We start from the raw sequence: 15,179 nt of genomic DNA on the forward strand, positions 1-15,179 counted from the left end.
CAGTACCAGATTTTGTATAATTGACCAGAATTGTGGACTGCCTTGATTTATACATTACTGACATGTGTTTGATACTCGAGTTATGAATAGTATTTAATACCAACTCAGCCCAAATGGGCATAAACAAATAACAATTATATTCTTATATATCATACAGACAATAGACAATATCATTGAATATGAATATACAGTGATAAGTAATTCTTCGAGTTAGTACATTGGTGGTATTTTTTAAGTTCCATAAATTATGTAGACGTGTTGAAATACTTTTCATATTGAAATAATACGAGTTATGTTTCTTTGTTGTAAGCGAACCAGAAAGCCTGAAAGGTGGCGGATCTAGCTTTGATTGATCGCTGATAATTGTACAGCGTATGATTATAATCGATCTTTTTATCTATGTATCCATTTATCCATCTTTTCATTTATTTAATATTTGTGCATGGTGAAAAGACCTAGTGGTAGTTTTCAACTTTGACTGAAATTCTTTATTTAAAAAAAGCCAGTCATGTAGATATCCATTTCTATTCTGCATGACGTACTGTAAGGAAAAAATCTCTCTCTCAATAATTAATCAACTAGTGATCGAGTCAATCACTCAATGATTTTATACAATTCATTTAGAAAATATAAAGCAAATGTATAAACCTAGGCTGAAAAAATTATTGTCCCAATTTCAAATGACTGAATATTTCGTTTTTAGTTCATTTTAATGAATATTTCGTTTTTAGTTCATTTTAAATGATGGGAATAAAATACATCACCATATATGAATGCTGATAAATAAATTAGGTAATTAATTAATAAAAAATAGCTGTGAATAATTTTTTTTTATGAATAAATAAATAAATAAAAACTTTCGTAATTTCAAATTTATCGGATTTTGATTCCAAGACGTTGTCATCATCTATTATGATAACCCACTCATGTACGGATCTAGAACTGAGGGGCCGGTCCGGACCCCCTGCGATTTTCAGCTAGAACAATTGAATTTACATTACGAGTGTCCAGCCCCAGCCCACTCCCCCCCTCTCTCCCCCCCACACACAAATAGGTCCCCCTTTTTCGATTAATTCGGAGTTTTTGAGGCATTATATCACCTCAGATCAGAAGGGTAAATTTGAATCTTCCAAATACATTATGGAATGAGTTATTAACGTTCCATATGTAATAGTTGTTATACTATCAATTCGCATACCTTTTCCTGATTATGTAATCATTTCATGATTGTGTATTAGAAATAGATATTCTGTTCTGTTCATATTTATATAGATCTAACATGCAGCACTGTTTCCCATCCGTCCCTCTATATAAAGATATTAGGTGAAAATTAATATCCATATATTTCTTCCTGAATCCGAGACTTTTATATAAATTATATAACTATACCTCTTTCCACTAATTAATTAATGCATGACAAAGTTCTTAAGCCGAAGATAAACAGATTCACGTGCCCATTCTATGTACATATATCACCAGTTGCAGGCCCTGGTTGTAAAAACAAAATAAAAATTTCCAAGTTTTCAAAATCGAAAATGTTCTGTCCAGGCCCGTAGGAAGCTATTTCAATTGGGGGGAGGACAACCATACATTTTCAGCTGGGGGCACTATATCATCTTCCTAAAATTCCTTGACCATAAAAAAAAAAAAAAAAATCAGATGTTATTATTGAGGGGGCACAAGCATATATAGTAGCTATGTTTCTATAGTAATCTGTATATCGGCAAAATTATTCGGGGCACGCCTCCTACCCCGTGCCCCTGGTTCATACAGTTTAAAAAATTATCTTAAAAATTAAAAATTAAAATTAATTATAGAATATTGCGCAATTTTGATGAGTGAAGTATGATTTTCTTGTATATAAATTAATTATTTGTGCTTGTACCCTGTAATAATCATATCAATAAATCTCATTTTTTTAGGGAGATGAAAACCTAGATCCACCTCTTACTTTTCGCTTTGTTCGAAAGCGTGACGTCTGACGAACGAACATTTTTTGCTTTGGCCTAATCATTGGGCTGGGGCGTAGAACGGAGTAGCTCACAAGAAGGACTGACCCTTGGATCATCCCGAGATCTTAGAGGGTATTATATAGTGGATGACCAGTTAGTCGTCTCAAGCGGAATTAAATCTCCTATCATCAAATTAGTCTTGTTCTTTAGGTGAGACTTGTGAGTTATCGGACGACAGATCATTCGCCAGCGGAGTTAGTACCGACGATAATTTGGTATTCTTATTTTCAGTGCCTTTAACTTGTATATTTCACACCAGCATATTATTAGTGATATAACTTATGAACATTTTTAATTTCAGATTTTCCTATTCTTCAAAGCCTGAACTAAAGCACGAGAGAGTATCAGCTGAATATATATATAGCTTTGGAATATCTATTACATCTTGACATTGGGGAGACCGAGCACAATGGCTACAAGTTCGGGGGTGCCCCAGCCTGGTCCCTCCCGTGCCCGTGTGCCAAACACTGCTAAAGAAACCAAAACCAAGACTACAAAGAACAACAGTACAAGTGCTCGCAGGTATCTCATCCAAAAATTGTTTCCTTGAATTAAATATCTTGGCTTAAATAATACCCTTCGTGTGCCTCAAATAACCCAAACTAATTTGCATATAAGATTTGACAGCGTACTGTGACTTAACTGTTAAGTATTTTATCTTTCAAAAGTATGAGTCGTGATCTCCCTTATCTCAGGTTTTATACAGTGTAAAACATATTTAACTATATTGGGATTTAAGAGAAATCTAGGGGAAAACTTTTTCAACGCCTTGTTCATTGTTACGATGTAAGTGGGGGCTTCCGAAGGGGAACACATTTACATTAATCTCTGTGCTAGAATGTGCACCACTAATCATCAAAGTGCATTCTAGTTTGCCAGTAACTACGATACCTCTGTATAGCCACATCAACATACAGTTTTATCTGATTCAGTCATTTTCTGCCTATTAATTTATATCTATAGCTGAGTATCGTAGACTTTTGTGTGTGAATTTTGATTTCACGAATGGTATGCTTCATATTATTATATGATATGCTTTGGGTGATTTGTAACTATCAAGCAATATTCAGGAAATTATAAAAATGATAGAAAGTGATTTTAAAAAATGCAGGGACATTTATAACATAAATTAAAGCAAAGAATAGATTTTCTTTAATATATAGTTTTATTCAACATGTTCAATTGATATTAAGATTTTACAAGCATCACCGACATTTGGGGGAAATATGTATTTTTTTTTTTTTTAAAAAAAGGATAATTAAAAAAATATATTTGAAAAATGTATCTTACAACAAAAGTTAAAATATTTTTGAAAAATCTTTTGTGTAATTGAAATTTTACCCCTAAGAAAGAAAAAAATATCCTCGATGAATTATGTGGAATGAAGGTAACAAACTATTAACATTTTGTATAAATTTTCCACTCAATTTTCTTTCACATGAATTTAAACATCAATTGTATTGCACCTAAAATGTTTGACCTTTTCTTGGATTAATTCTGATATAATCCATTACAAAATATTTCACAGCTGAGATCAAATTACCAAAGATGGTCAGAACTAATAACTCTGAAAGTAAAAAGTTTTTTTTTTACAAGGAATATGTTTGCGTGGACACAATGATAGAGAATTTGGAAATATTTCACATTTGAATCAATAATTATGACTTTAAAGGAGAATAAGAGACAGATTTGTGTGATGAAGAAAATATATTGCAGTACAATAAATCCATGCATAAAAAAAGTTTTAATAAAAATCAAAAGGTTATTGATTAAGTGATTAGTAGATAGTCATTGATAAAGTCAGTGCTTCCATTGATTTAATAAAACAAATTCTGACTGTACATCCGATGCCAATTTTGTGCCAGACTCAGAACTAAGGAAATGAAAACTTGTTATTTTTTTAAATTGGCTCTTACATTTTACAAATTAAGATAAAATACATACATGTAACATTGCAGAATGAATATGTAATCAATATTGCTAATAGACTTAAAATTATTTTATAAAGTAAATGTCTTATAATTGAATATTTTTTTTGGCTTAATCATAAATAAAAATTCTTTAAATCAGTTTATCAGATTTTCTAATAATGCTTGCCATTCATTGTAAAATTCTTTTTAAAACTTTCTCTTACTACAATACAGAAATTTTTAAAATATAGTTTTTCCCTTAACATTTTTCTAAAAACCATAAAATTCAAATTTCATTCACAACTCTTTTGTGCATTTCTAATGGTATAAACATAACTTAAGAAAACTAATTTTTACTAAAAATGTCAAGAACATTTATTTTGAATTCTTCTCCAGAAAATTCTGAAACCGATGAAAATAAATGTGCAATTATTTACATTCAGTGAACACACAGCTTCCTAGAATAGCTAGAGAACTATACAATGTACACTTTATCTCTGTCTTGGACACACAGTGATAGAACCTGACCACCAAACCTACTTCTGCATCTTGTATATTTATAAGTAATTGTAAAATACCTTGCATATTTACATGCTTTTTGTACTTGTAAATTGCCTTGTATATTTACATGTACTTGTAAATTACTTTGTAAAGAGCATGGGTCACTTAGCAGCTATTAAAAATGACAATTTTTTCTTGCTCTAGTCAATGTATTTTGACATCATGAATTTTGCATCATTCCCATATCCTAAAAATTTCTTCAAAAATGCCATAAGGATTAAGCAGTTTTTTTCAACATTTCATAAAAAGCACTACTTCTGATCCAAAATGTGCAATTACATGTACAGTCTAACCTCGTTATCTGGAACACAATGGGACTGAGAAAAAACTTCAAAATATCCCAGGATTTGAGATATCCAGGGTAAAATACTTAAAGAATAAGGGGTTGGGACTTCCATATCACTTCAACATATCCAGGGTATTCGAGATATCAGTGTTCGAGATACCAAAGTTCAACTGTATATATAATGATAGAATTGTTGAAAGTTATAAACATGTTTATTTTTTTGGATCAAGGGGTGTGCTCATATTTTAATTCTTTGCTGAAAGTACTTAGATACAACTGTTTTAATTCTGTAAGATTCAAGAACTATAATATTGTGCAATTTTACAAATCCTGTTTTCCAATACCTGGACTCTCAAAGGAAACTTTGTTATAATAGATGAACTACTTCATAGTGACATATGCAATGGGACATAGGGAGTTAGTCAACTAATTGATACATGGACAGGGCCATTTTATGCATAAAAAGAACCTAGCTCTTTACATGCAATAGTAAATATCCTTGTATATTTACATGTATCTGTCAATTACTTAGTAAATTACATTGCCTGTTTACATGTATTAGTGAATTACCATGCATCGATCTTTACATGTTCTATTAAGTTTCCTTGTATATTTACATTTATTAGTAAATTATTTTGTATAGACATGTACTTGTAAATTAGTAATAAGAAAAATGATGGTTTCAGATTGCAAAGAGAGTTAGCTGAATTAACTTTAGACCCCCCACCAAATGTAAGGTAAGTAAGTCTGGATCACAAAGAGTTTAAGAGGGTTTGATTGATCAATCTAAAATGAGTGACTTTCTCTTTCTCATTCAAAAAAAATATATATAGTTTATTGCTTTTTCTTTGATAGAGGAATTTATATGTACCTTAGTAATTAGGTTTTAAATCTCCACTCATTGCTAGTTGATATACATGTACAAGGTTTTTCCTCAAGCATTTTATGGCTAAATACATGTACATTGTAATTAATTGAATATGAATAACACAAATTTCCAACAACCAAAAAAAATAACCATATTAGAAATACACATGCATATGACTTTTATTGAATATTCAATTTCAAAATATTAAAAACCAGTACATGTACAATATGATTCTCTATGTATTGGAGGTAGTGATTCAGAAATTTATTTCCATGGAGAGTAAATGTTACCTTTCTCGATTCATTCACAGTTTGTCTGATCACTGTTGATGACGAGACACATTTGACTCCAATCACAGCTTGATAATGTTTATTATTTACATCTGAGAGAGATAGGAACTATATTAAATGTATTCCCCCTAGCTTGAAAGTTTATAACTGGTTCTTATTTCTTTGAAGTGCGGGACCAAAGGGAGACAACCTCTATGAGTGGGTGTCGACAATTCTTGGGCCAAAGGGTACAGTGTACGAGGGCGGAGTCTTCTTCCTGGATATTTCTTTCTCCACTGACTACCCATTTAAGCCACCTAAGGTAAGTGTCAATTGAACAAGGTTATTTCCCAAAAAGTTTTCAACCAATTATTAACAGGTAATTCTTTTATGTTATCCAATCTAATGCTAGCAGTACAAAGTTATTGTTTGTTGGGCCCAGTAAGGATTTGAGGTGCCCTATATTTATAATCACTGTCTGTTAGTCTTTCTGACCAAAACCAGACTTTGCATCTTTGATTAATAACATGCTAATCAGCCAAAAAAAAAATTACAGAGATATTGTCTATAATTTCTTGCAGTGTAATAGTAACTGGTAGAAAATATCATGATTAACTATAATTTTTCTTTAAAAATTGTTTTCTCAGGAAAATTTTCATTAAGAACAAGTACCGGTACATTGAAATATCTTGTAATATGCATACTTCTTGATGACCTTCCTGGACCTTTATACTTGTGTAAACAGGATTCTGCTCTATCTTAGTGAACAGTTTGATTCCATCTGAAAGTTCCTAAACTGTCATTTTCTTGAAGTTTTAAAATTAGCAGTTTTCAAACTTTCGTCATAATGCACATCAAGTGTTTTTGATTACAAAAGCTAGATTCATACATGCCATAGACCACATCTTTGAAAAAGTCCCACAAAAATCTTGTAGTACAGTAAGATTATATTGAGGTCATTTTGAGCTAGTTATGGAATTTTTATCAGAAGAAACGTGCAGCTGCAATTTTCAACTAAAAATTTTAAGAATATTTTTTTTTTTAAATTTCAGCTGGTATTTAAGACTCGGATCTACCACTGTAACATCAACAGTCAAGGTCACATTTGTTTAGATGTCCTAAAGGACCAGTGGAGTCCAGCACTGACCATTTCTAAGGTGCTGCTATCAGTCACCAGCCTCCTGGCAGACTGCAATCCTCATGACCCCCTGGTTGGTTCTATCGCACAGCAGTATCTGTCCAGTCGTGAAGAGCACGACAAAATGGCACGGCAATGGACCAAGAGATATGCAACATGATGTCATTCTGAAATTTAAAGAATTGTAACTGAGAGCTGATACGGGATTTGGGGAAGGGTAGTATTTTACAATCTCAATGTTTACTCTCCTGCCTACAAAGGATATTGATCAAAATCTGCTTTAAACTGATAGCTGTTAAAATGTAGAAAATTATTGTTCTTCTGTCATAATAAAATTAAAGTGTTTTAAAGATATATATGTTACTTCTGTCTTAAATCTGAGTATCAATAAAATGTGGCAATCTATCTGAGCAAGTCAGTGATATGTATAATTTACTTTATTATAATTAATTATTATATTATTAATTATTAAAGGTTCATATTCCCTTGATTATTCTTCATATGTTTTTTATATGTGATACTTCTTTCACTATCAATTTCATTTTTGTATAACGTGTTATTACAGTAGGGCCTGATAAGGTTCTGTGTGTCCCTTTGACCAGTGAAAAATGAAAATAAACTTGTGTATAAGAGTTTTACAGCTGAATTTGTATGATATGTACGTTATTTATGTGTGATGTAACCACAAAATGTTTCCGTTTCATAAGTGAATGTTTGTTTTGCAGTAAATTTATACAGAGGTAAAGATCATAATGATTGACTGAAAAAAAAAGACATTTTATGCTTCATTTTTTGCATGTGGTGTGTACACAAATATTATAGTTATATGAAAGTAAAAATAAAACTTAAATGATATATAGTTATACAGATCTGTTGTCATTTTGAAGAGCTTAATTAATTAAATATGAGATTGATTTCCTCCTATTTATACATATATGCATCTTTACAATGCAAGCCAGTGTAATGATCGATAGGCAGTTTAAGGCGCTTAAGTTCTGAATCAATGCTTTTATACCCATCCCTCTCTGACAAACATGCATGTCCAACTTATCACAGAATAAGGGTATTGCCTAGTTTCAATAATCCTGGTCTATAATCATAAGAAATACATGTATCTTGAATGGACTAAAATCATATGAAATACATGTATCATAAGTGCTCTAAAATCATATGAAATACATGTATCATTAATGGTCTAAAATCCTATGAAATACATGTATCATGAATGGTCTAAAATCCTATGAAATACATGTATCATGAATGGTCTAAAATCATATGAATACATGTATAATGAATGGTCTAAAATCATATGAAATACATGTGTCATAAATGGTCTAAAATCATATGAAATACATGCGCGGATCTAGAGGGTGGGTCGCCCCTCCCCCCGGAATTTGCATAGTTATTAAAAGTATACACTGAAGCAAATAAAAAATGACTTTGGACCCCCCTCCCATGGAAAACTTGGACCCACCACTACCACCACCACAAAATAGGTTATTTCACATCTGGGAAAAGTATTTTACGTTTTTTTTTTTTTCTGCTTGTCAGGAAATTTCTTGGTTTGATACGTTTGGGAAAGGAGTTCAGGTTTTTTTCTGGGTGGAAAATTTTTGACTGGGGTGGACCTCCCCCCCCCCTTGCAAAAAATTCCTGGATCCATGCCTGAAATACATGTATCATGAATGGACTAAAATCTTATGAAATACATTATTATGAATGGAATAAAATCATATGAAATACATGTATCATGAATGGTCTAAATCATATGAAATACATGTATCTTGAATGGACTAAAATATCATATGAAATACATGTATCATAGATGGTCTCTAATCATATGAAAAACATGTATCATAGATGGTCTATAATCAAATAAGATACTCCTGTACAGTACAGTAATGAAGTTATGCCATCATCAAAGACTATGCTGCTTCAACATATGTACATTGTACATGATCTCATTTCTTTGCATGGTTCGAGGTTTGCCATTGGAATAGTGGTGATATTTAAAGTGTAACCGGCAAGGGACCATCCTCGCAAGCCAGGGGTCCTGAGTCAACACGTTGTCCAACGGCAACGTGTTGACTCAGCACCCCTGGCTTGCGAGGATGGCAGGGACCAAACCAGGATTCAAACCCAGACCCTATATCACTATACAGATGCTCTACCGAGATATATGGCCACAGGTGATCGTACTTGCCTGACCATCATATTCTTTCCTCAAAAGGTTTTGCCCCTGAAGACATGACCAAACCAGGTTCTTCCCTGGCATGTCTTTCATCTGTCACTTCCAGGGCATGGCTCAGCACCAAGTGTAACTAAAAAGGAGAAAAATGAGACAGACCAAACCAGGATTCGAACCTGGGCCCCCTACATCACTAGTCAGGTGTTTACCAATTGAGCTATAATCTGGCCAACAGTGATTGAACCTGCCTGATCCCCACTATTGTAACTACTAATGAGTACCATATCTCCATTTCCTCAGTCTGATGGACCCCAGCTCATGTCCAAAAAGGTTCACTTTGACAGAACATATGGGCTGCAGTTTACAGGGAATTAAAAAAAAAACAAACTGTTTTCTGAAGCAATTCATAGCTGTAGTTTAGACACAGGAATGTAATTGCATGTTTTTTTTTTTTTTTTGGGGGGGGGGGGGGGGGGGAGAAAACTTCAAAGGCAGAGTTTGAAGCAAAACAAAACATTCAAAAATATCAGGTCATTATATTTATCAACCTTTTCCCACTAATTCAGCCCACCCATTCATGTAATGAAGCATATTTTTAAATGGGATTCAAACTATAGGACATTACACACTGTCTCTTTATAATATCACTGCCAAGAAATACTTTTACTGAGAAGTAATCCATGTAAAGACAGTGGAGTCCAATGACCAACTGATTGCACTACATGTAGATTTTGAATTTGCTAAAATAAGTACATGCGATACATGCACAGAACCTTAATAAATTGAATATAATAGCCTAATTAAAAGTGTACAATACAAATTTTAATTGCCTATGTAGTGGTAAAATTTTGTTGTTATTGATTAAAACAGTTAAAAACAGCTATTCAAAAGCACATTGAAGAGTTTAACAAATTCCCCTCAGAGCCCCCCCCCCCCCCCAAATTGTAATTTATAGCTTATAGCATTAATCTCCCTGTTCAAACTACGATCAAATTTTTACACTGTTTATTTAAGCAATGCGTGTCCGTTGGTAAGGGACATGCGCTCGATAAAAAATATTTTCCCGGAATTCAGATTTCTGTAAGTCTACCTTTTCAATTTTGTAAAACTTAAGATGGCGGCGCCCATGTACAAAATAGACAGCAGCATGACTGTATATGATGGAGTTGTGATGAACTAGGAATATCCATGTACAACTTGCAATAATTGTATATTCTGGCTTATGTAAGATGATTGTTTGCTTTATTAGTATTGTTGATTTGTTTTTTTTTAGGTTTGATACTCGGCAATAGCGTTTGTTTTCATTCATTATAATTAAAAAAAAATGTTTGCTCTAATTTTTGCCTTTAACATTTTAAGATATTTACTAAGTAATTCACTATTAATTTGAATAAAATCCTTGAAATCTTTTTTTACTTTATGGCAAAAATTTTGACGCAAGCCCATTGCAGAGCACAGGTACTTGGGTCTTGGTTTATAAATATGTATACCTATTGATATGTAAAAAAAAAAAAGAACTTTTTTTTTTACATATCAATAGGTATACATATTTATAAACCAAGACCCAAGAACCTGTGACATACAGTTCAAAAAGTAAAGAGGAATCAATCCCCTACATGGTGGGGATACAGATAAACCTGTTAACCACAGGTTGTTACTTTTTAAGTATGATGCAGATGTAGATTTATAACATGTAAAGCTAAAGGAAAAAATCTTTAGTTTTTTGCACAGTAAATTTATATCCCATTTGCCATATTGTTATGTATCGTGAATGGGCTATAAAATATCCCATTTGGGCAATTGGTCCCAACATGTTTAGTATTGAAAAATTTTAAATGAAAGAGGAACCTGCAACATGGAGTTAGCTTAATTCACATTTTCTTGGCAGAATTTTCTTTATGCATCATTTTTTCTAGAAGTGTTTCTAGTTATCTCCATGAAGTTTTTAAAAACATTGTAAATAGAATTAGATTAATATGGAGGAAATATGTTAGTAGTAGGCAGTAACTCAATGTCACCTTTTACTTAAGGTTGTAAAAAATGGGTAAACAAAAGAGAGGTAGACAGAAATACCACAATGCAGCAGTTAAACCCAAAAATGTCACCAAAGAGGAGGGAAAGGCAGACCAGGAGGTGAGAGGTGTTCCTGTAAAATCTGTGTTCCTGTAAAATCTGTGTCCTTGTTCATGGAAACTTGAATGCACTATGAAACAAGGATATAGGTAAAACTTAAAATATGACAAAATATTGATAATGATAATGTCACATGTTTGGTAAACACTGCTAAAAGTATAAAATAATAAGATGGGTAGAATTTAATAAGGACATAGCATTGAGAATAGTGAACATTAGAATCCTTTGTTTGTGTGCTTATATATATTTAGTGATACATATTTAAGAATCATCTGCTTTATCAAGTAGTACACATGATCTTACATTTAGGAAATGGAAACCTCCTCTACTCCAAGTGTACCTGCTGTAACAGGTAACATGTTTAAGAGTGTGAAAATCAGCATGGAGGATTTGGCTCAGAAACTGCCCACTGACTGGGATACAAAGAGTGCCATTACTAGTACCTCACTTAAGGGGCTACAGCTGAAAAAGAAAGACAGGAAGAAACTTAGAAGAGAACTTCTAGTGCAAAGTAAGTTAAAAATTAAATTTTAAATGAAGTATGGATAATTCATCCAAACATTTTAAATTAATTTTTTTTCTTTTTGAGAGGGTTCAATTCACGTTAACATGTTTAGATGGTGTGGAACCATTACTGTTTCCTGAGGAAGTTATTCTGAGGCTCTTTTTGTCAACAGATTTAATAAACTGATGAAATAAACTTCTTAGTCAGAGTAGAAAGAAAGACAAAGATTTTCTCTCAGACATTTTCTCTACAAGTAAAGCGTAGGCTAAAACAAGATACAGCTGTATCTCCTGTATATTGATTGTTACATGCCAGAACAAAACATGTTAATGTTTTATTACAAATATTGATAAGGATCTGTTATACTGGTACAGCGGAAAATTCTTAATTAGGATGGTTAATAGTGGTCTGTTACATCGATAGATCTGATAATTCTTTATCAGGATGGTTATTAGGGATCAGCGTGATTGTTAGAGTTGATAATTCTTTATTAGGTTGGCTAATAGTGATTTTTTTTAATTGATAGAGCTGGATGCAGTGGAGGCAGCAGAAAAAGCTGCCAAAGAGAAGAAGAGAAAACAGAGTGCCCCTGTGGTGGGGGACATCGGTTTGCTGGGAGAGGCCCTCCCTACTCTGGACATGCTCCTCAAAAGTGATGAACACAAGAAAAAGTAAGAGCATATTGAAAACAAACTCCCACCTATGTCTGATAATAATACAGATTTCTTCTCTTGATTTAATACCTCACTTTGATATAAATGAGAAAATGTTCCAATTTGCAATATTTACCAATACTAATTCAATTCATAGTATCTCGTTTGAAAAAAAACCCCATTGGTAGTATTGCTAGAATTGTATAAAATCTAAATCAGCAATTCAAACATAGATTACTTCCATATTGACTTTGTATAGCTTCTAATGTTATGGCCAGGAAGGATGTTTTAATTTTTTTCTGCTGAAGTCTTCTAAATAACCTAAGTCACAGCCTTGACATAAATGGTTGCCTAGGACCTGAGAATGTATCCTCATTCTATGTCAAGTTTATTTGGCAAGTTCAAGGAAACTTTTATTATCCTGATTTTTTTCAGAGACTTGTGGTAACTAATATCTGACCCATTATTCATAATCCCAAAATGTTTATGCAAGAATAATGTCTGTAGAGGAAAAAGAATGAAATTTTGCCAGGAGTAGCAGTATATCTCAACTTAGAAGTGTTTTTCTAGTTTTCAAAGTAATCAGAAAATAAAGGTTATTGTCATGGCTTTTCAAGAGATGACACAAAATGGAGTGATCAGAAATAAGCATGGCCACAGTGGCTACTGATTAAGTGATTGTCTTCTGCCTTAGTACTCTCTAACATGTAAAACTTTTCTTCTTCTTCAGGGAATGTAATAAAGAAAAACCTCGCAGTATTTTAAAAGAGAAAAAGCGACAAAAGCAGATGTGAGTACCAATAATTTTTGTCTCATATGTCAGTGTAATGTTTTACGGTATACAGTACATAAAATATGATTATAACCAACATGCCTACAATGATTAAATGCTTATAGTAAAGTGATTTTCATTCACTGTAGTTTTAAAACATATTGTAAACTCATCGTGTTTTATTTATTTAACTGTATGAGTATAGATAAGATAGATAAGTTAAGATTTATTGATACCAATTTGGGGCCCCTCAGGGCATACAAGTAGAATAATGTACACAAGGAGAAATTCAAAATTGATAGCAGCAACATGTCAATATTAAAAGAAAAGAAAAAAAACTAACTAAAGAAGATTATGATGATTATTGCAGATGGGGATTACCAATAATAAATGCTTTAAAAAAAAAAAAAAAAAAAATATATATATATATATATATATATATATATATATATATATATATATATATATATATATATATATAATTAGCATATACAAAGAATTTGTAACATGTATATTTGTACTAGAGTATTAATAATTTAATATTATTACTATGACTATGAGTATAAGTACATCTTAAGACCTTAAAATTTTTAATGCACATTTTTGAGGAGAAGTTGATAATTTTGACAGTTAAATACATTTAAGAATTACTTTTATTTCTTTTTTTAGACATGCATGTACTTAAAATGTGTGTGGCAGAAATGTTGTTGATTATTGTTCTGTTATAGAATCACTTGAAGCTTTTTCTATTTTTCTTTGTAAGGTTAAAAGACATGGAATTATTCCACCAAGTGTACAGTCATCCATCTTATTCAAAGGATCCAAGGGCCACAATTCATGAACATTTACAAAACAAACTGAAACAGGAAAATCAGATGGAATCTTAGCACCGGTGGCAGACTTACTTTGGAGAAAAAAGAAGAGAACCATGTTTATCTTGTAAAATCAGCAAAAAAAAAAAAAGCATTGTATTCCAAACACAAGCTAATCAAGGTTACCTTGTAAATGTATGGAATCTAAACACATACACGATAATTGTTATTGTTTTTAAAACGATTTATTTTGTAAGAGAATTAATTTTTATGGGTTTACCATTTCTTCTCAGACTATTAGTATTGAAATGATCATCATCATTTTCCAGGTGGAATCAGTGTGTATTGCACACTTGCTCTTTTATAAATTCTGTACCTAATCATTTAACCAGAATAATTAGTGATGTCATAATTCCAAGTGTGACTGATGTATTTAAAACAAAAATCTTGCTGTAATTTGTGGCTTTACTTGATTTTGTTCCTGATAGGTTTTTACCTATCATGAGCTTCAAGAATTCTACTTTATTGTTCATTGTTAAGGTACTTTGACTGGTTAAGGTTCTTTGTGATAGACCTGTAACTTGCTCCTATTTGTTATTCAGATCCTTTTGATTTATAATGACAAAAGTAAATTTAAATGAGCATCTACTGTACAATAGAATTGCTTTTACATGTTGTTTTTTTTTATTATGACAATACTAGGTCTTTTGTTTGTTCTTTTTTTTTTTTTTTGAAAGACTGTTGTTTCACTTTTTAAATAGACGATTGTTGAATTGTTTCTTTGAAAAAGAAAAATGGATAATGTTACAGTAAAAGTTTAGTTGTCAATTATTTAAGTTTAATAATTGAAAATGGCAATAACGTGCATTGTAACATGATACATCTCATCTAAGCATATGGAAAAGTTGATATATATTGTTTATTTTGATACATGATAACATTTTTTTTTAAAAAAAATTGAAAGCTCATACCTGTACCTGTACTCTGGCTCAATGGCTTCAACCAAATATAAAAAATGAATGAAAAGTAACGTGAGTTTCAGTACATTTCCATCTCAGTATGCCTGGTACAA

The 15,179-nt window shown here is 32.0% G+C and overlaps 2 protein-coding genes across 3 annotated transcripts; both read left to right on the forward strand.

Annotated features, from left to right (window-relative positions):
- The first annotated feature begins 2,000 nt into the window (after positions 1 to 2,000).
- On the forward strand, positions 2,001 to 7,903 carry LOC133173834 (ubiquitin-conjugating enzyme E2 E3-like). 2 transcript variants are annotated; one of them, XM_061308900.1, is made up of 5 exons: positions 2,001 to 2,227; positions 2,314 to 2,534; positions 5,456 to 5,506; positions 6,096 to 6,228; positions 6,959 to 7,903. In XM_061308900.1, the coding sequence occupies exons 2-5, from the start codon at positions 2,422 to 2,424 to the stop codon at positions 7,202 to 7,204; spliced, it is 543 nt and encodes a 180-aa protein (XP_061164884.1). In that variant the 5' UTR covers positions 2,001 to 2,227; positions 2,314 to 2,421; the 3' UTR covers positions 7,205 to 7,903. The 2 variants fall into 2 exon arrangements, with proteins under 2 accessions (XP_061164884.1, XP_061164885.1); XM_061308901.1 differs by having other exon boundaries at positions 2,001 to 2,162.
- Positions 7,904 to 10,374: 2,471 nt separating this feature from the next.
- Positions 10,375 to 15,127, forward strand: LOC133173133 (uncharacterized). The gene is made up of 6 exons (XM_061308072.1): positions 10,375 to 10,456; positions 11,263 to 11,365; positions 11,675 to 11,876; positions 12,397 to 12,541; positions 13,254 to 13,313; positions 14,059 to 15,127. Exons 2-6 carry the CDS (start codon positions 11,273 to 11,275, stop codon positions 14,180 to 14,182), a joined length of 624 nt encoding a protein of 207 aa, XP_061164056.1. The 5' UTR covers positions 10,375 to 10,456; positions 11,263 to 11,272; the 3' UTR covers positions 14,183 to 15,127.
- The last annotated feature ends 52 nt before the right edge of the window (positions 15,128 to 15,179 follow it).

Source organism: Saccostrea echinata, unplaced genomic scaffold (genome assembly GCF_033153115.1).
Source record: "Saccostrea echinata isolate AGI-Se365-2 ecotype Australia unplaced genomic scaffold, CSIRO_AGI_Sech_v1 ptg000056l, whole genome shotgun sequence".
Classification (NCBI taxonomy): Eukaryota; Metazoa; Mollusca; class Bivalvia; order Ostreida; family Ostreidae; genus Saccostrea; species Saccostrea echinata.